General features: G+C 38.8%; 1 protein-coding gene and 1 long non-coding RNA gene across 2 annotated transcripts; one reads left to right on the top strand and one right to left on the bottom strand.

Annotated features, from left to right (window-relative positions):
- Positions 1-3,015: 3,015 nt before the first annotated feature.
- LOC307151159 (uncharacterized protein) lies at positions 3,016-8,520 on the top strand. The gene is made up of 2 exons (XM_079859029.1): positions 3,016-6,967; positions 7,489-8,520. The coding sequence occupies exons 1-2, from the start codon at positions 5,585-5,587 to the stop codon at positions 7,990-7,992; spliced, it is 1,887 nt and encodes a 628-aa protein (XP_079715155.1). The 5' UTR covers positions 3,016-5,584; the 3' UTR covers positions 7,993-8,520.
- Positions 8,521-12,459: 3,939 nt separating this feature from the next.
- Positions 12,460-12,735, bottom strand: LOC307151191. Its single transcript, XR_013819841.1, has 3 exons — positions 12,703-12,735; positions 12,561-12,632; positions 12,460-12,484 (listed from the first exon to the last, which is right to left on the bottom strand). It is a non-coding gene; the product is annotated as an uncharacterized lncRNA (long non-coding RNA).
- Positions 12,736-23,062: the final 10,327 nt, after the last annotated feature.

Genomic DNA, 23,062 nt, shown 5'->3' with positions numbered 1-23,062 from the left:
GAACTACTAATTATTTGGATCCGTATTCTAAAGTTCTAAAGTGAAGATCATGTTAACTAACTAGTAATGACTCAATGACAAATTGAGTAATGACAAAAATTGTAGTTATTGATTAGTTATTAGTGAACTACCACTTAAATCAGTAAAAAATTCAGTAGTTCTCTGTGAAGTATTAAAAAATAGTAGTTATTGATTAGTTAATAGTGAACTACCACTTCAATCTGTGTGCTATTACTTACTAATTCGTTAATCAGAGTTACCTGTTAGTTAACTGTAGTTACTAGATTGTTAACATTGTGTTACTCATTTGTTCCTGTGTAGTTATTCATTAACGAAGGATCCGTATTTTAAAGTGTTACCTGATTTCTTTATTCAGTGGCAATAGGCTATTCAATGTTTAGGTTCGCAAATAACCTATTAAAGCACTAAGACATGGGAACAGTATAGCTAACATTCACATTTGAATATTTATCGCCAGTCATATCGTCATCACAATATTAAACAATGTTATCGCACATCGCGGCTTTTCCTCATATCGTGCAGCTCTACTTACAACACAAAACACATTTCATAAGCTGGAGTGTGTACTCTTGTGTACACACACACACACACACACACACACACACACACACACACACACACACACACACACACTCCATTAAGGCTCCTCCCCTAACCACATTCGATCTCACTCCAAGCTTTTGATAAAACTTGAGAACCCTGAAAAAATTGTTAACTGTCAAATGACTGGCAGCAATGGCTTAATTACAAACACATTTAATAAAGAGTTAACACATGCTCAAGATTGTAAAACAAGTTTTATTTTGGAAAACAAAACAAAAAAAGTCTAAAAATACTTTCTAAAATAGATGAAAAACATCTCAAACTTTAACTTTATCTTTAACTTTAAAATGATGTTTTCGATGTAATGTTAAAAACCTGTAGAAGTAGAAATCTAAATGGAGTATTTAAAGAGTTTTTGTTCAATTACAGTAAACCTTAAATTAATTACAACATTTAATATTTAAAATGAACAGTAAAAAAAGTTTTTTAAATTCTCAATAAAATGTGAAGCCTTGTGCAGTGCTCGAGTCCCAGCCTTCTTCTCGCTCCCTCTTCACTTCTCGTCCGCTGTCTGCACTATCCTGAATAAATAAAAGCAAAAACCCTGAAAACTGAATACAAAATAAGTCATGTACAAGATTTTCACTTTACAGTTCAATTACAGTCGGGTAGAAAACAAAGTATACAACATTATCCATTCTAAAACACACATTTGATGTATTTAGATGTAAATTTACAATATCAACCATTTATTTACAAGCAGATCTTCAGATCCCCAAGGTGGAACTCAGTTATTTTAATATTACTCCATGTGTCAGTTACGGTTACTATCATCATAAGGTCATGATTTCATCTTTAAAACAGACGAAGAAATCAACAAATGGTGTTGAGCTGAGAGGGTTGAGGTCTGTTGTTCTTTAGCTTATATCTTTCAATGCAGGTTTATATTGTTCAACAGTTTTCGCCTGACCCCTGGGCCCTCTGTATATATCTGATAATATTTGTGGAGAAACATTACACTGTTTTAATTCAGAGTCCTAACTATACATAGTACTAATTAAATAAAATTAAGCATGTTTTTATTAAATTAAGTCAAATCAAAACATATCACCAAAGGTCAATGAATCCGTACCAGTAGTGATAGTGCAATGTAGCAGTGAAAGAAAAACCCTCCACCAAACTGCCAGTAATCAGCCGGATCCTTGGAGAATCTGGAGGGGGAACGAAGACATGATTCACTGAAAAGTCCTTAAAGCAGGATTTTTTTTTTTTTTTTTTACCATTCCTTTAAACAATCTTAAAATTGATTGTAAAATTTCAATCGTTTGTAAATTTTATATTCGACACGCCCATTACTCCAAGCTGCAGCTACCCCTGTCTCGGTTGCAGTAGGCCTATGACCGTTACCCGTGTCCTTAAACATTAGACTGATAAGGACTGAAAAATGTTTTCTTACCTGATATCGCCAGTATTTTTACAGACCACGTACGACAGACCTCTTCCTCTGTTCACATTCCAGCTTTTGTTCTTCATTGACATTTCAACTCAAATTCGTTAAGAATAAGAATTTGACAGGCAAATGTAAAATAATCCAGGTCTGAAAGAGTAAAGGCCCTTGCACACTGAGGGCCCTATCTTGCACCCAGCGCAATTGACTTTGTACAGCGACGCATGTTTCATTCCTATTTTGCACCCGCTCAAAGCGCGCTTTTCCCTCCACAGAAGCACGTCGCTAAACTAGGGAATGAACTTGCGCTCCCTGGGCGGTTCAGCGCAAAAAAGGAGGCGTGTTCCGGTGCAAACGTTCCCTGGTGCTATTTTACTGTTCCATAAAACAATTGCGCCACTGGCCAGAAAAAACCTAGTCTAAAGTCAGTGGAGCGTTGCGCATTGTTCATGATGCTATTTTAAGAGCGCATGCTTGACCATAATCAATGTAGCGTGTGCACAACGCGCATATACTTTGATTCTCTAATCTACACAGAAGCAGCAGTTTTCATTTTTGCAAATCATATTATTACAAATGATAGATAGATAGATAGATAGATAGATAGACAATGTATTATAAAAGCATACATCTAGCTTACACATTTACCCAAATTATTATATGCCTGTTTAACCGAAGCTAATTTGGGTGGGTTTCTCCATCCCCAATGTCACTTCTCTCTCTTTGGCCATGTCCACACTAATATGTTTTCGTTTGAAAACGCATCTTTTTCTCTTCGTTTTGGCCTTTCATCCACACTGAGACGGCATTTTTATTAAGGAAAACGAAGCTTTTTGAAAACGCACTCCAAAGTGGATACATTTGAAAACGCTGTGTTCCCGTTGTAGTGTGGACTGTGAAACCGGAGGGATTTAAAAACGATGACGTAAATTTAGTCATGTGACGCATATTGTACCAATAGATATTCATGTTTATACCGGTATTGTGCCTGTTATGTGCTATTCACTTTCACACTGTTGCTAAAAATATTCTACATTGCACACTCTTCATATCACAGTCCTGCAAAGATGACAGAATTTACTCACATTTGCTGTCCTGCGGTAATACATGAGAGCAGTCGCGTTTTAGTCCAAACATATGGTGTCTGCGTGCGACCTGGACACATCAGTGAATGGTGAGATATTTTACTAAATAAAATTATCCTGTCAGAAGAATTGCGCAATTACTTCATTATTTATTTTCCATCTTAATCATATCAGTGAGCTTTAAAGGTGCGCAGTAAAGGTGAATTTAGCGTTTTCAGGCGTTTTTCAAAAGTTTCTCATCCACACTGAAACGTCCGAAAATGCTTGAAAACGCTAGTGTGGATGGAGAGCGTTAATAAACGAAAACGCCGTTTTCAAATGTATCCGGATTAATGTAGACGTAGCCTTTTACGGCCGTGACGAGAACGTCAGTCTCTTCAGCTGTGAACCGCTCCTGGCGCGCGCCTGCAAATCCGCCATTATCATAGCAATACGCCAAGGAAAAAGCGCGTCTGCTCTTAAAGGGAATGTGAGATTATGCTCTGATTGGTTTATTTCACGTAACGCCCAAACCACACCTATGAATAATGAAGCTCTTCAGACCAACCCATTTTAGATTTGCGCCTGGCGCAAGAGTCATTTATCAAAAATGATCAAAAAAGAGTCACGTTAAAAAATAAATACGACCTCACGTTATGTCAGTCACGCTTGTACACTGCCTCCGAAACTTTTGTCCGTAAAAAAAAAAAACCGAATCGGGTTCGATTTTCTGCGTTTTTCGCATCCGTAGCAAGCATTTTGAATGGTGTTTTGACAATTCAGAGCCACCGAATCACGAATGCGAAAAAACGCATGCGATAATTTCAGACTCGGTGTGCAAGGGCCTTAAGCAATGCAAGCAGCAGCTGCTCACACACCGGCCGACAGTAACGTATGAAGGTATTTTTGGTGCAAATCAACTGTTAACTCCATCCACTGGCCCAAAAACAGAATCCAACGCTGTGGTCGAAGGTATTCAGTGCTTCAGGTATTCAGTCTTTTCTGGCACTTCTGGAAAAATCACTTTAATTTATTAAACAGTTGATTTCTAATTTTAATTCTGACTCCATGAATAATTTAATCTGACTCCAAATTTAAATGACTCTTTATTTTTTACTGATTTTCTATCTTAACAGCTTAGAACAGATTATGATTTAACAGATCATAAGATTAATTGTGATTTGATTTAGATTGTTTATTATTCTGAGGATCTCATACTTTAAGTTATTAATTCATTATGGACCCAATGCCGCATAGAGATCACGTCGGCCGGATCGTGTTTCTCATGGACACAAACTTGTCAGTTCTGACTTTAGTCAATGGATGCAGGGTTGGCTAATACCTCTTAAGTCGGTTGTCTACCGCTCACTCAAAAGTGTAGTTTATTTTAGCCACTTCCATACAACTTACTAAATCAGTGACAGACAGAAATCAAAAGGTCTTCAGATGACGTGCTACTGCTCCGTTCATACATGAGCCTTTAGTTTGACCTACCCTGACTAAGATCTGCGGTAGCATCTGCCTCCTTATAATCTACTAAAATAATGATTTCAGAATAAATCAAGATGTAACATTTATTTTGCCAGGCAGAGTTAAACATCAATTAAAAGGATCAAAAAGAATACACAATACTTAACTGATCAGCATAAAATACAAACATAATTCAAAATGCAATATCAAAAATAGTTTAAAAGAGTCAGCATTAGGGTCCGAAATTAACTTTTTGGCTCACCTGCCACAGGGACTGGTAGATGAAAAAATCCACCAGCCAAGCATATTTGTTACCGGCCAAAATTATAAACAGACTTTTTTTTTGTCACATATACATTCATTTCAGTACATTTAATTGAGATAAGATTTTATGTTGAATACAAACATAAAAAAGTTGTCCAGAGCAATGTTTGAAATGTATAATAATAAAAAAAAAATCTATATATTGATCAAAATGTAATCAACTTTATTTCTAAAGCACTTATAGCAACTGTAGTTGACCAAAAGTGCTGTACAGAGTACAAAAATGCCAAACAAGTAGACACACAATGAAAACAAATGAAACATGTCAGATACAATTAATAAGAGTACATAGAAGTCAAAACAGAGCAACAAATGGTAAGACATGGAAGATGTGAGCATGGAACTAGTGCTCATAACAGTACATTTGAAGGTTTTGTAAAACTATCAGATGCTTAATCTAATGAACTTAAACCTCATCCGACTCCTCACTCTCTACCGCAATTACCTCTTTTGCAGTGTTGGGGGTAACACGTTACAAGTAACGTGCGTTACGTAATAATATTACTTTTCTGGAGTAACGAGTAAAGTAAAGCATTACTTTATAAATTTACACATTAATATTTGAGTTACTTTTAAAAAAAAGTAATGCGAGTTACTTTTCAGTTTAATTAATTTGCATTAAAAAAAGTACAGAATTAAAGTGAACGTAGTCACGTAGAACACTGATACGTGCGCGCCCTGCGCGGGAACAAACAAACACTAGTCAGAAACTGAGATGGCAGGCCAGAGCATTACATTACTGCGATGGAAGTATTCTCATTATTTTGAAATCGTCGAAGAAAAGGAGAAGGGAATAATCGTTAAGTGTAAATTATGTGTTGGTGAAAAGCTCTTGTCAACTGCAAAAAACACAACTTCAAATTTAAAAAAACATCTGCATGCAAAGCACAACACTACAGAATTGGAAGAGAGAGCGCCGAATGATACTTGCACCCCGTCCCCGCCTCAAGCTAAACAACAAAAGCTTGATTTCAGTTCATCATCACCAGGTAAAACAATTAGTTCCACTGAACTCAACAAATTGGTTGCTGCTTTTATTGTTGAGGAGATGCAGCCGCTGTCCACTGTGGAGGCGCCCACATTTAGAAATATCATCAGCAAAATCTCTGTGACAGGCAAAAGGCCGGGAGGCGTGCTGCCCGATCGTAAAACCTTTGCAAGCTTTTTGGACAATGCATATATGGAAATGGAGACCGAACTAAAGAAAACTTTTGTCGACTTGGAATATGTTGCAACCACTGCAGATCTATGGACTGCTCAGAATAAAAGTTTTCTGGGAATTACAGTACACTGGATAGATCCTGCTACTCTGCATCGCAAAAAAGCTGCAATCGCCTGCAGACGATTTCGTGGGAGACACACGTACGATACCATCGCAGCGGAGTTAGAGCAAATTCACAGCTCATATGCTCTTTGTGGTAAGATAACTGCCACGGTCACTGACAATGGCTCGAACTTTGTCAAAGCTTTCAGAATGTTTCAAGCTGACGATGATAATGAAACAGAGAATGATGAAGACGAGGTCATATTTACGGACTTGCACGCAGTTTTACGAGATGACATTGAGTCCAGCGAACGGTATGTTCTCCCTCCACATTACCGGTGTGCATCGCACACCCTTAACCTTATATGCTTGAACGACATAGTTAAATTTTTGACGGCGAAGGCAGATTGCAAAGCAGTGTACAGAAGTGCAACTGGAAAATGTTCAGCCTTGTGGTCAAAAGTTAGTCGATCAACTGTGGCATCAGAGAGCCTGGAAGAATTTAGCAAAAGAAAGTTGCTGGTCCCTTCAACTACAAGGTGGAACTCTTTCTATGATGCACTTAGCAGAGTCACAGACATGCCCTTAGTGGACCTCAATCAACTTTGCACTCGCCTGGACATCAGATGCATTACAGAGAGAGAGTATCAGTTCATTAAAGAATATTGCAAGGTTCTGAAGCCTGTCTGTATGGCACTGGATATACTTCAAGGTGAAGATCAATGTTTCTATGGAACCCTTCAACCTACCCTTGAAATCCTGATGACAAAAATCTTGGCACTGAAAGAGGGCCTCTCTCATATGATGGCTGACCTCCCAGACCTCATAGTTCAGGTAATTCTGTTCAATATGGTCTTATTATTATTATTATTATTATTATTATTTATTGTAGTTTTATTTGATGTCAAGTCACTTTTATTTTTAAAGCACTTTATACAATATAGATTGTTTCACATCAGATTTACAGGGATAACAGGAAAATAATGATTCAATAATGCAAACAGAATTCATTTTAGCTGTAAAGAAGCTCTAAAAAGAAAATAGTAAACAGTCATTAGACAGTTCAAATCAGTTCAGTGTTTATTTCGTTTGGTTTAGTATAATAGTGTAGTTCATCATCAACTATGAAATGAGTTCAATATAGCTATAAAGCAGTTCTGGAAAAAAACAGTGATGTCATCATTCAGCTCAGTTCAGTTCTCATAGAATAGTGTCAGTGCTTTCAAGTCAATATGTTTGCGTGTTGTTAAGTTTAATTCTACTTAATTTTGTCCTGACATAAATTGTATTATTCTGGTATGAATTCATGTCTATTAGTGTATTAACTCTGTAACCTATCTAAAATTCTCTTGCAGGCTATCAAGACACGGTTTAGCTCCATCCTTGACAGCGATGAAGCTTTGATTGCTGCGGTAACCCTGCCAAAATTCAAGCTGCGGTGGCTGAGGGATGAAACAAGAAAAGACAACATCAAGATGATTCTGGCAGCACAGTGTCGTGCTCTCACCATTGAGATACCACAGAAAGAGCCACTGCAGTCTCCTGAAAGCAGAGACCATGAAAATGACTTCTTTGCATTTCCTGAAGAGGAGAATCAACATGATGACCAAGCAATTACTGTGGACGTGGAGATATGTGAATACCTGAAATCAGCAAATATGGAAAATTTACATGATTTCCCCAGGATTTTGAAGATCTTCTTAAAAGCCAACACAGCAACACCTTCCAGTGCACCAGTTGAGAGGCTGTTTAGTATTGGAAGTCTCATCCTCACCCCAAAAAGGAACCGTCTCTCAGACCAGCGTTTTGAGAAACTACTCCTGCTGCGCTACAATCGTTACTTTGAAAATAAAACCTAGATGAAATAGTGACCTCTTATTAAGATAATACTCTAAAATTACATTGACAATACATTTTTTGCATTGTATTGCAGAAGTGATCTGGACTTTTTTTTTTTTTTTTTTGCATAAAATAATTTTGTTTTGAGGGCACTTAATAGAAAGCTGACAGATCTGTTTAATTGGTGATGTTGTTTGTTCATTAGTATCATCTTATTGTTCTCTAATAAGTTAATGAAACCATCTCACAGACCAGCGTTTTGAGAAACTACTCCTGCTGCGCTAAAATCATTACTTTGAAAATAAAACCCAGATGAAGTAGTGGACTCTTATTAAGATAATACTCTAACATTACATTGACAATACATTTTTTTGCATTGTATTGCAGAAGTGATCTGGACTTTTTTTTTTGCATAAAATAATTTTGTTTTGAGGAGGACACAATAGAAAGCTGACAGTGACATCTGTTTAATTGGTGGTGATGTTTGTTCTCAAGTATCATCTTATTGTCCTCTAATAAGTTAATAAAACATTTTAAATGTTTAAGATATGTCTTTTACCCTGATATAACTTATTTCATAATGGCAACTTGCTAGTATTAGACTCATTATTATTACAATGTATAGTGAATTCACTTTATATAGTCTACTCTACCCACACAAAGTACAAAAGTAAAGAACACATTACTTTCCATAATCTGTAATGTTTATTGATCTTTTATATAGCATGCATAGCTATGGGATCAGGAAGTTATCTGAATATAATATTATTCTATATTATTATTCAATATATAGCCTATGTGTTTTTAAAAGAAAATGAAGGTGCTTATATAGGCTGTTGTCGAATATATTACTGCTTTAAACACTAGTACAATAACTTCTCAGTCGAAAAAACACCTGTAAGACCTGAGAGAGATCAAGCCTCAGCCAGGTAAGAAAAAGTAACTGAAAAGTAACGCAAAAGTAACGTAACACATTACTTTCCATAAAAAGTAACTAAGTAACGCAATTAGTTACTTTTTTGGGGAGTAACTAAATATTGTAATGTATTACTTTTAAAAGTAACTTTCCCCAACACTGCTCTTTTGCATGGTCCATGAACTCTGGCCTCCTACTCCTGACATAGTCTTGGTGCCACAGCATCACAGCTTTGCTTGGATCATACTCCCTGATCTCTGGAGAGGACAGCAGGACCATAAGGAGATCTGACAGTGTATCAGACTTTAGGTTGGAGCGCCAATCGGTTTTCACCTGTTTCACGGTACTAAAACCTCTTTCACATTCAGCTGTGGAGGCAGGGAAGGACAGGACTAGGTCAACCAATGCCAACAAATCAGGGCAGGAATGCTGATGGCTCCTGTTGACATGGAACCAGGATATCTTCTCCAGGGCCTGGGGCTCTTGGTATATCAGCACCTTCAGGACTGTCCACTGGTCAGGGTTTCTTTTAGCATGGATGCCAGAGGCCTCCAGGACAGGCTTGAAGTGGTCCACCAAGGTTTCCAGTTCAGTGTCACCAAAATCTAGAATAATGTTATACAACATTACAACAAGCATCATGCAGTTTTACTTCTCAAACTATAAAAATATGATCATGAACCTGAACCTAACCTGACTGCCCTGTAATACAAAACATAAAGTACCCTGCTGCTGCATCTCCTGACTCTGGCCAGTTGGTGAAGCTGACCAGCTTGGTTGCACACAGGACCCCTACACTGGCATCCGGGAACCTGTCAGTCATACTCTCCACTAGACTGTCAGCATTTTGTCCTGTGAGACGACGAGGCCGAGGGTCTTGCTGTCACCTCTGGTCAGCGAAATTCCCTCATAGCTGTTGGCCATTGTGGCCTTCATCATGGGCCCTTTCCTGATGATAAAAGGCTCATACTCTTTCATATTCTCCCTCTATATTTATTGATGCAATCATTTCTCTTAATTCTATTTAAGTATTTCTTATTGCAGCTTAAATGAACATACTTGGTTTTGTACTGCTTAAGTTCTGCCTGTGTTGAGCACAAGGAGCTGTGGGCTTCTGCTATGGTGATTGTGGACCTCTGCAGACAGGCAGACAGGTGCTCAGGTGGGTTTAGTGTGTCATGCAGGAAGCCACAGAAGCAGATAACAACAGCCTCCCTCACAGTACTATAGTATTTCCTGGCCTTGGCTTGCTGGACAACTCTGACATTTTGGGCATCAGCAGATTGAGTCTAAAATGCATAAAGAACAAAGACATACAAATAGACAATTACTTGCTGTTAAAAAAGAATAATGACATGTTTTATTAGTGTATAAAGCATTGACCAATTGTAATATTACTTATTGTTATTTACTTGACATTACATATTGATGATGACTTTTGGAGTACATCATATACAGTAGCGATCTAGACCAATACCTGTTCCAGGTGCTGGACAAGCCCCTGGTAACCTCGCAGGAAGTGATCCAGTGCACGCAATAGGTGTCCTACCCATCAGGTCCCGCCAATTCTGGTGGGCACCAGTGGTGTGAGCCCAAGAGCCTGGAAGCTGTTTACAAGGTTTGCCCTGTTCAGTGAACTGGTGTGGTAGAATGTGTAGAGTCCACTGAGGAGGTCTTCTATTATCTCAAACATCACGTTGGAACGGATGGCATCAGAAAAGGCCAGTTCTCATTTCTGTATGTTGACCCCACAGCAAATCCTTTTTGTTCATCCAAACATCCAAAAATCAAGCATCCAAATGAATTCAATAATATTTACAATCATGTTATCCAACATAGCTGGTAGTTGATTGTGAAAACAGCCTCCTAACCTTAGTTTATTTCAGGGTCAACACTATAAGTCTGATAAGTAAATTGTGTCACATTGCTTTAGAGTTTAAACAGTATCTGGAGACAAACATTAACCTAATGTCACAGAGCCATAGGAAAGCATGGAGCTCTCAATGTCAGCATCAGCAGGCCTATTATTTTGTGACAATTGCTGTGTTCATGGTCACGAATGTTCTCAAGTTTCATCGTGTAATTTCCGATGACAAATGAGCTGTTTCTGTTTTTATCTTTAGCATACTGGCGACACACAGAATAACTCATCACGACAGCGTCAGAATCATATTGTAGCCAGCCTCCTGAAACTCGGTTATCTCCAAACCTCCATTTCTCACAAAACTTTCTTTTTTTTTGTAATTCGTCCCCCTTTTCATCTGTGGGTTTTTGTTTCAAAGGTTGGGTCACTCCTGGTAAATGTTGTTACATATCAGCTAATAAGCGGCAGCTAGCTGCAGACCGGAAGTTAGCAAAGTCTCACGGCACTGTTTACCTTCCGGCCCCAGAGACAGTGCTGTGAGACTTTTAGCGCTAGAGATGTTCTGTGGCTAGCTAACCTCGTCCCCAGATTAGTGACTGGCAAACACAACAACTCCAAGCCATTGTGGCAAGCGGGCGGTATTACAGGTAGAAAGAATCTCGACTACGCCACCTGGGGAATTTCGCCCCGGGAAATATGGACAACACTCAGATTATCATCATTAGGTCACTCAGGTTCACTTTCTCTAGTAAAGGTAGGCAGAGACATGGGTATCAAAAATACAAAAGATTTATTACAATTTAATTTATAGCAAAAAGACAAATCACATTAAAAGGCAACCATTTCATAAAATAACATCTGGAACTAAGAAGAATATACTGACACAAGGTCAACAAACGACATATACACAAAACATTAATACAGTTGACAAAAACCCAAAAAGACACAAATTGGCAGGGCTGAGGTACACCACGGGAGACGCAGTCACTACGTTTAATTTACCAAAGCACACTCACACACCATAGTGCACTCAGGTCACACCATCAAGCACTTCAACAGTGTCACACGGCAAACACTCGAAGAAACACCACCACCAGAAGAGACCCTCTACCCGTGGGACCCCAGCTCCTGAAAAGAAATAAGAAAACTAATACACAAACTTCAAAATAATAATAATAATTACAACAAACCACAATTAGAATTTGTCCCAGTATAAGCAAATAAATGATGCTAGTAATTTAATAAACACTCACAATTAGTACACAAAGATCTAAACAAACTCGCATAGAGCCACGGACGGTTTTGTGCTCTGGTTACAGACCCTAATGAGTGTTAGGTCCACATGTAGCAAATGGTAATATTACACCCTCAATAAATAAAACCAAACCAGACAGCAGCGAGAGTAAATGCCACAGGTGTGACTGGAAAGCGGCAATCCTTCTCTTTGCAGAAATATATGATGTTCTTGTAATATGGCAGCAAGGAATCGACAAGATTACAATGGCTATTTATAGCATCAGTAGAGAAAAATGATCGCCCGGACGAGAGGGAAAATCCTGGTCCAAAGACAAAGAAAACACCAAAATGTTATGCCTCAACGCTAAATGTTAAACTCAACTCAGTTACATGCGCAACAAACTTACCAAAAGAAGATGATCTAACCACCCATGGTGTTTATCCTTTCGTCGCACAGACGCTCTGAATTTGTGCACTCAGCTGGAGCACAGAGACACTGCACACAGCCCAAAACATCAGTCGATCCCAAACAAAAACAGACAATTCGCCCTCCACACCCAATTTGCACATACCTGATTGTAAAGCAAGCACACGAATACACCCACTAAGACGATGCCACGGACAAGGCAGAGAGAAAAGACAGGCTAAACACAACACAAATAGTCAGTGCCATACACAGAGAAGATAACCATTGCTATATGCTAACCCACCTACCTACAGCCACTGTCAACAACGAATCAGGAGGCGGAGTCGGACGTGACGCATGCCAGGCTACTGCCAACCAGCTCTTAAATAGGGTGGATTATCTGCTGATAGGTGCTCACTAATGTCAATCATCTCATTTGGTTACACCATCATGCCAGATATTTTATAACATTACAAAATGCAATTGTAATAAACATTGTATTACATTACTATTTTGGTATGAACATTCACCCACCAGTGTGGCAGATAGCCTTTTGAGATTTGCTTGCCAAACGGAAAATCTACCTGCATTTGGCGCTTGGCGACCACACGTAATTATTTATTTATTTTTTCACATTGCGGTGCCGATTCAGGGCTTCCATAGAACTCAGTTATGTAAAAAAAATATTGTAGTGGAAAGTTTTACAGCGACAAGCACTACTCACATTTTCTCCACATTTTAGTCCAGTTTAGTAAGAGATGTTAGATTGAGTTACTTATATTCTATGTGTATGTAGCAAGGGGCTCAATTTCAACAACTACGCCACCCCAGGTTAACGGGGAAAACAACCCAAATAAAGCACACAAGTACGTTCCACCTAGAAAAGGCAAGAGGCATGGGCTTCCGTACAAAAATGTTTTATTAAAGCTAAAAGTTGATCAATGATTTAAAATCAATAATTCACATGGGTCATGATTGAATTGGACAAAGCGAAAAAATAAACTTCACAAGATTCACAATAAACCTTCACAAGATTCACAATAAACCCTCACAAGATTCCCAATAAACCCTCACAAGATTCACAATAAACCTTCACAGATTCACAATAAACTTCACAGATTCACAATAAACTTCACAGGGGCTGAGGCTTCCGGTCAGGAGCAGGCTAGTGGGCTGGCAGCAGGGCTACCATAAGAAGCACGCCAACCCAACGTACACCCACCAAATTCACTGCAAATAACCAAAGGTAGTGACACGGCAATAATGAAACTGCAATAACACTCTTAGTGAAGCAAAACCTGCAGTAAGACCGACAACCAGCCCGCTCCGGGAAGTCCTCAGCTCCTAAAGGAAAGAAAAAAAGAAGAAAAATATAGATAATAAACAAAACAATTTTAAATAACCAAACAAAGAAAACAAACAAACATTCAAAGTCAATTTATGGACTCTAACATGATGAAAACCAACAAGAAAATAAACCATTTACAATGCACCCCAAAACAAACAAAATATAAATACTCTGAACACTCACATTCAAGAAAAACTCACATTCACAATCTTCCAAAAACAAAAGTAAAGGAATGCCAACTAGTAGCAAACAAATAATAATAATAATAAAATAATCTTTCAAGCCCGCATAGACATGTTTGACTTTAAGGGATAGTTCGCCCAAAAATGATATTTAAGCCATGATTTACTCGCCCTCAAGCCGTTCGAGATGCATATGTCAATCTTTTTTCAGACGAACACATTTTCAGTTATTTTAGAAAATGTCTTAGATCTTTCAGTGGTTATAATGTGAAACTATGGGGCTCACCTCATTAAAGTTCGAAAATGTACATGTATCCTTCACAAAAGTAATCCATCCGGCTCCAGTGGGATAAACGAAGGCCTTCTGAGCGTAATCCGTGCGGTTTTGTCGTAAAAATATACATATTTAAAACTTTATAAAGGAAAATAACTGGCTTCCGGTGGCGGTTGGCGCGCGTTCATGGAGATGGATTCTGGCGCATGACGTAGGACGCTACGCAGGAAGCGTCGTGACGTAGAACCGCAGTCAGAGAGCAGAGCAATCAAAACTCAACGTTCGTTCTACGTCACGACGCTCCATACGTGGCGTCCTACGTCATACGCCAGGATCCATCTCCATGAACGCGCTACTACTATTTTCGTTTATAAAGTTTTAAATATGTATATTTTTACGACAAAACCGCACGGATTACCCTCAGAAGGCCTTCGTTTATCCCACTGGAGCCGGATGGATTATTTTTGTGAAGGATACATGTACATTTTCGAACTTCAATGAGGTGAGCCCCATAGTTTCACATTATAACCACTGAAAGATCTAAGACATTTTCTAAAATAACTGAAAATGTGTTCGTCTGAAAAAAGATTGACATATGCATCTCGAACGGCTTGAGGGTGAGTAAATCATGGCTTAAATATCATTTTTGGGCGAACTATCCCTTTAAACGTAATGGTGTGTAGAAAAAGCAGCAGCGTGGCTTTAAAGAGCGAGTGACGGAGAGAGAGCGCGCTCGCGCTGTTCAAGGCGACTGCTCACTTAACCCACTTTAGCGTCCGTGAAGACCTTCAAAACAATAAACAAGGGTTACGACTAATAAAGTTATCGACCAGTTACCCACCCGGTAATACAATAAAGTACTATCCCAGTTTACCTACCAGAGAATACGATCGTTACACTTCAAATACCGTAAGAGAACCATGTAACAGCCTTGTTGATTGCAACAGGTGGTGTTCCGATCAGTTAAGCTGCGATGCCACACCGATGGAAGCCCTGAAGGCACACCATACTGCAACAAATTGTCACAACGTCAGGACAAAAAGAAAACTTCCCACTACACTCCAAGATGGTACCAAGCCTACCTGGGAGTAAGCAGCAACCCATGCGCACAAACCCTCAGCCACCCAGCGGCACACTCAGTCCATAGTTGCGACAGGAAGGGGCAGGCTTTCAACCTTGACGCACCTCAGGAGGCATGAATGAACGGTTTATATGCCCCAATGGGTGAATGCTCATTGGCCACCAACCAAATTGTACTGACGTCACACAACTTCACTACATGTAGATATGTTTACTTACAGTACATCATAATAAATAAATAAAGTCTCTGAAAGTTTTGATATTGTGTAATTTGTGATCCTCCATCAGCAGCTGCAGTTTCTCTCAGCTGTATCAGTGCAGTCACTGTGACGTCTGACTGACAGAGGTTTTTGTACGACTCTTTATCACTGTATGAACACCCATTTACTGTTGATATAGTGTTTACTCTGACAGTAATAATCTCCTGTATCTTCAGTCTGGACTCCACTGATGGTCAGAGTAAAATCACTGCCAGATCCACTGCCACTGAATATAGATGGAGTTCCAGTATAACGGGTGTTTATCTCATAAATCAGGAGTTTAGGAGCTTCTCCAGGTTTCTGTGAGTACCAGGCTAAGTAATATTGATTACCACTACTACTATATAAAGCCACATCACTGCTGGTTTTACAGTTTATTCTGACTTCTTCTCCTGGTTGAACTGCTGGTATTGATGGACTCTGAGTTACAGTGATCTGTCATCTACACTCTGAAAGAAAACACAAACAAAAATTAAAATGATATAAATATGATATACAGTATATGATAAATATATACATTTCACATTTTAAGATAATTAATAATCATTGTTAAAGCAGTATTGTCTACACACTTAAATACACCAGCCCTAATTACCTCATCCACTGTAAAAGTTTATCCAACGATTAATACCGTTCCAAATTATTTTACATCCTATCAGGACATATAAATAATCCCGCGGTAACTAAAGAGCCTATCCTTTAGTCGTACTTTTAAGAGTTAGGTGAACAGTCTCTTCAAATTCGTGTTTTATTATAAAGATAATAAGGATTATAAATATAATAAATATCCCCTTCGTAGTGTAAATCTACCTTTTTAGGTACTCTTCAGCCGTGTTTGCTATACAACAATAACCCTGTTATAAGTTGTTTCTTTAGCCAGGCTTATCAATCAATCAAAACTCACACTGATTTACTTATATCAGAAAATCATGCTCACCCTCTGTAGTTTTCCCCCGATTGGGACCGTCCTGGCCCAGAAAAGGAAGGTGAAAATGTACTAAAAAATTCCAAGTTCCAGTCAGATGATTTAGAATAAATGTTTAACAATATTTATTAAAAGAATCAAAAATGAAAAGAATACTTGTTACAGAATATTATAGAGTACTTAACTAACAGAGTAATATTAGCTAGGCGTTTACAGCTTCCTGCACCCAGGAACTGCTGGCGTCCTGGGCTGTTGGTTGCAAGGATGAGCAGTTTATCCGTCTCCAGTTCGTTTCTTTTATACCGTTCGTCATATTTACTGTAAGGCAAATCACATGTACAGATGCTGATCCCAGCAAATGTCTTGACACCCCTGTCAGTGGCCGCGTGACTGTCCACTCAATCGGCAATCCCCGAAGATACAATAGCTTCTCTGTATGTGTGGACAAAGACCCTTGTCACTGCTCTCTCATGTGACTTTGAGAGTAGCAGCGATGGACAGAAAAACTTTTTATACAAAACAATTATCATTTGACAGTCATATGCTCTAGTAAAGAAGAAAGTGCGTCTGCAGCATTATTGGTTACAGGCTTCTTATTGTGACCCTTTCTGCGTTGTCGTCGACTTTGAGGTATTTGAGAAGTGAATGAAATGCCACACTCAGATGGAGCCTCGTGACTCATCACCACACCACCCATTCCCATATAAGGGTAACGAACGCAAAAAGGGAAGGGAAAATGCCCTATTACTAAACCAGCTTTCCATATATGTCTTAAAACTGTGCCCAACATTATTTATTAATCATTGCATAAGCAGTCACCCTGCCGATTTTCTCTTTGATACACTAACTGGACTTTGAGTTACAGCCATTTGAAATATGCATTTGTTTGCTCTTCTGGGGGCCGTACAATCTACACACACTATTACTATTACACAAGGGTAATGCACCATTCAGTAAAACAAAAAAACAAAAAACAAAAAACAGTGGCAACATTTCCTTTTCACCCTCTCTGATTGCTGCTTATATGCCTGACATCAGTGATATATGCTTTCATTTGAAATGCAGTAGTAGATGTGCTAGAATGATCAACATGGATCATCCTTCAATTATGCTTGAAGTGTTTATAGCAAGATAGCCACTGGAGCCTCATGCTATTCACATCACTTCCCTTTATTTCACTGAAAACTGGCATACATGCAAGTATGTGCAACTTTTGTGCAACTTTTGTCCCAAATGTCATTAACCCTTAGAGGTCGGAGATCACGCCGGCGTGATCTGCTCGCTTTTTTTCCTTATGAGTTGATTGAGACCCAAAATTCTCTTTTGACTTTGATTTTACAAAACAAGTTTCATACATCAATCGATTCTGTTAAATGTGTATTATTTTTGTGTATAGGCTACTCACAATAAAAACAAAGTGTTGTGCTTTTTGCTAAATAAAGAAAAATAAACACGAAGCGAGTTCTGCCTTCTCTCTGTCCGTGTAGTCCATTCTGAAACACGTCCGAAAATGAACTGTAGTGAATTTACACCTTTGCCATTAATATGTTTATAAGCAACTGAAAAAAGCACAAATGTCAGGGCATGTCAGAACATCTCAAGGGCCCAGAAAACCGCTCAGACTATAAAACTAAATTCACTCTATAAAGCACAAACAGGGCTACCATAATATGTGAGCCACGTGTATGTACATGTTTTCATTTTTGAGAGAATAATGTTTATGCATGGATATTGAAAAAACTAAAAACTAAACTTTCTGAAATAAGGCCACAAAACACATAGTAAATATGTGTCAATAAGACTTTTGACTAATGGATGTCCTCGCCTATAGTTTTTTCTTCAAAATTATGTGAAAATAGTCTTGCTTTATCATTCAAATAAAACCATACATTGATTTAAATTGATGTAAAACAGGTTTTGCTTGGAAAGCCAATATGCGAGGGGGGCGTGAACGAGGAGTGGTTTACACCTGAATTACCACCCACTCTGCATAATGAGCCATTCACACAGGTGTGAAACTGGCTGAGCCACAATGCAACACAATGCCAAATTGACCATTTAAGATTTTGCTTACATCTATCTTGTACATATGTTTTGCTATTTTATTAAAAAGGTTACAATTACAACAATAATTACAATTTCAACAATATTTCAAGTGTACTCTTTCTTTGTAAAAAAAAAAAAAAAGATTATAGGCCTACATTTTATCTATGTATTCATTACTTTGAATATAGCCAACATTGGAACAGCTAACATCTTAGTTGATGACTTTATTTTTGACAAAAATAGTAGGCTATTTTATATCTAGAAATTTCTAAACAAAAGCTTATTTGACGAGGCAGTATATTCTACAGTAAAAACTGTACCCAAATCTACTAAACAAAATGTTGCCTTTCATATTTCGCCTGACTGTAACGTTGTTTTCATGAAATATTAGGGCATATAAATGTTAATTTGCAGTTTACGTTGCTTATACAAATAGCCTACATTTTATTTCAACATATTTCAGTCGATTTTTACTCATCTCAGTATAGCAATACAGTTTGCTAAAACATCATCATTCGTTGACGATAGGCTTTTGACTCGCGATCTTCGCAGTAGGCTAGTGAATCTCCAGTTCAAGCACCTTATGTTGTGATTGCTAGCCTATATTTACTTTAAATCCAGGAAATTTGTTAATGAAAAAATTAAGATACAATTGATACAAAACGAAATTTGTTTTAAAGAAAGGATTTGTACTTTCTGTTTTGAGGTCTCTGTGAAAGTTTGAAAGTCTTATAGTGTTTTTTTTTTAGAGCGCTCGCGTCCATAATGGAGAACTGTCACGTAATATTGTTTTTTGCCAGCTGTGGTAAACAGCGCGCATCTATGCCGTTCATTCATTCATAAACAGAAACCCGAGAATGAAAAACTTACTAGTATTCCTCAGCTCGTATTCCTCGTATTCCTCAATATTCCACACAGCGCTGCGAGACGGTGTAAGCAAGTAATGTTCTGAATAAACTTGTGTTTTGGTTTTCTCGAGCAGAAATTAGGGCGTTCACAGGATTGCGTGGATTACCTCAGCCATTTGCGTTTGAATAGCACGCGCTCTCCGTGGGCGGAGTCACATTACATCTGAATTAGCTCTAATGAGGTCGACTGGAATCGCTCTCTTTTAAAGTGTAAGTTGCAGGTAAAAATTTTCACGAAGAAAATGCAATAAACATAAAGATAAGAACCTCCCACCACTGTTTTGTATGTTTTTCATACCAAAATGCTGAATATAATATGAAAAGTTGGCACTTTTTAGTGGTTTTAAGCACTCCCTCTCCCTTCCACTAGGCTGAGCGTGACGTCACAAAAGGAACTCCAAGCCTAGAGTCACTGTAGTCTAATGGCAAGTAGGCTAGCAGTTATATTGAAATAACTCAATTGTAAACATAATCGTGTGTGCTGGCTTCAAGAGGACCGTGATCCTGCCTGAAATGAGGAGTAGTATGATAATATTGTGGAAATGAGAGTAAGCTATTCGCAAAACAAACGGGTTCAGGCAGCATGCACGCAAAGTTAAACCGAACTTTTATTTTGACGGGTTGCCGTGAAGACCTTTGAGTTTCTGTGTGTGTAGCTATGATATGACGATCGTTTTTCTCAAATGAAACGGTAAAATGACTCAGAGTGGCTCTGGAGATGAATTTCATCATGTCATCATATCGTGACTGACAGCAGCTAGACTGAAAACAGCGCGCGCATCACTCGTGCTTCAGTGTGTGTGTGTGTGAGGTAAATGACACCGCGCGTCTGCGCCATTCATTCACACAGAGACAAACAGAACATGCAATGTTAATATTTAAATAGTATTTCTGCAGTTTAATATACACAGACACTCGTGATATCGGCTACAGTGCTCATAGTAATAAAAGTTAGTCTGGAGCCCCGTGCTTAGATAAACATGCAAGCGACTAAACGCAGCTGCCAATTACTGGGTAGTGTACCGAATATACCCGGTACTACAGAAATGCTGGTACCGTCACATTTTCAGTAGCCTACCGAAGTACCGGTACTTTGACAACACTAGTTTCCCACCTCCTCCGTCTCCCAGTCGTTCTCCATAATCGAGCCACAAACAGTGGGAGTCTAGCAGAGTATGGTTGCAACTTCCTTCTATGACGTCATCACCCAGTTGCTGTAAAAACGCGCTACCTTGAAGAAACCCCAATAAATGTTATTTTAACGCATTTTAAGACAGAAATGTTTACATATATACATATTGAGCACTTAATTTACACATTAATTGGTTGTGGTGGTTAACCTGCAACTTACACTTTAATACAGATTTCACAAGATGAGAATATTTGTTTTTTATATAAATTACTTCATTAAAAAGAAGAGAATTCAAGCTTTATGCCTGTGTGTCTGAATGCCTGTTTGACTGAGTATTCGCTTTGTTATTGTTCATTTTCGGACGCGTTTCAGAATGGTCTTCACTGACAGAGAGAAGGCAGAACTCGCTTCGTGTTTATTTTTCTTTATTTGGCAAAAAGCACAACACTATGTTTTTATTGTGAGTATACACAAAAATAATACACATTTAACAGAATCGATTGATGTATGGAACTCCTATGGAAAATCAAAGTCAACAGAGTATTTATGAGTTTCTTTTACACTGATAAAAAAAAAAGCGAGCTGGTATCGCCGGCGATACCGTCGACCTCTGGGGGTTAACGTTGATCCATCTTTTAAAATGGCGAATATATCAGATGTTAGTAGTCTACCTTTTGGTGCAGGTGAAGATACATTTGAACTTCACGCACTTCAGTCTGAGCTGGAAGCTGTTGAGAAACAGATCCACAACCTTTTAGTGAGACAAGCAGAGCTGATAGACCGGCGTTTAACTCTTGAAACATCACGCGCCGATGCACACAAATCAGTGATTAACGTTATTAACCCGCTGACTCCGACCTCGTCTACTCTGTGCGTTTCTCAACATCGGTCCTGAGCGTCGAGGTCGCGATCAGCCATGGTCTCGTTCACTCCGGCTCCAACACGACTTCAGGAATCTGATCGATACGGTACGCAGCACATCGCCTGAAATAACGATCATTGTGTCAGGACCGCTTCCCACGTACCGACTAGGTCATGAAAAGTTTAGTAGATTATTCGCGCTAAATGAATGGTTAATGTCATGGTGCAATGAGCAGAAACTGCTCTTTGTAAATAATTGGTATCTGTTTTGGGAGCGTCCTAGGCTTTACCGTGCTGATGGCTTACACCCAAGCAGATTCGGATTGGATCTTCTGTCGGATAACATCTCCAAAATGTTAAATACCTTTTGACTAGTAACCAAAAGTCCAAATCATAGTCTCTGCTGCACCAATTTAACTGATATAAATACTAGTGTTGAACATTGCATAGAAACTGTGTCTATTCCTCGTTTAGTGAGATCAAATAATAAATCTACTGCAGGATCTAGGAAAAATCTAATTGTTATTAAACCAGAAAATGTTGCTATTAGTAATCAAAAACAATTTCTAAAGCTAGGTCTTCTAAACATTAGATCACTCACACCTAAGGCAGTTCTGTCAGGTCCATTAAGTCAAGAACACACAGACAATAAAAATAATTTAAGAATTTTTATTGAATCGATTGCAAACAGGTTGATGTTCCTGAATTGAAATTTGGCGGTATGGCTCTGTTCAGGGAGTCCTCTGACCTTTCATGAGCACCATGAAATAGCAGAGAGTCAGAGGACAGCAGCAGCAGCATTAGGGAACGTTCACACAGTTTAGGACTGTGAGAGCTAAAATATCCCCCTGTGAACAGAGCAGGCAACATGACATAAAGCAAATGCCACGTTATGCATAAGGAGGATCTGGGGAGGTGGTGGGCAGCAGAAGCGAGCAGCAAGCATGTATGAGCAAACTGAATGTGCTTTAAATAGGGCGCCTTGTTTGAGCTTGGCCATTGAGCAGCGAGGAGAGCTAACCAGCTAATGCAGCTCAGCTGAAGCAGATCAGCTGACGGGACAGTGTTGTTAGCAAATAGCATTAGCAGCGTCTTGACTACCTGGCCTGCCAGAACTGACGCTGACGCTCAATTTCTGTCAGGTCCATTAAGTCAAGAACACACAGACAATAAAAATAATTTAAGAATTTTTATTGAATCGATTGCAAACAGGTTGATGTTCCTGAATTGAAATTTGGCGGTATGGCTCTGTTCAGGGAGTCCTCTGACCTTTCATGAGCACCATGAAATAGCAGAGAGTCAGAGGACAGCAGCAGCAGCATTAGGGAACGTTCACACAGTTTAGGACTGTGAGAGCTAAAATATCCCCCCAAACAAAACCACACCTGGCAATCCTCTGAGATACAGAGGATGATTTAACAATTTAGTAATCTACGAATATACGGATAATTTGCAATATGTTATAATCAGATGAGTCCCCTGACCATTCATGAATTAGCAGAAGTCAGGGGACAGCAGCAGTATGAGGAGATAGCAGCAGCATATAGGGACAGCATTATCAGCATGAGAGGGTGCAGCAGCACATAAGGGCACTTACGTATTTTGACTAAATGAGCCACCCCCCCAAAACAGAAATTGAGTGTCTCGAACGG

Source organism: Squalius cephalus, assembly GCF_949319135.1.
Source record: "Squalius cephalus genome assembly, chromosome: 23".
Classification (NCBI taxonomy): Eukaryota; Metazoa; Chordata; class Actinopteri; order Cypriniformes; family Leuciscidae; genus Squalius; species Squalius cephalus.
This window is presented reverse-complemented; position numbering and strand designations above follow the sequence as displayed.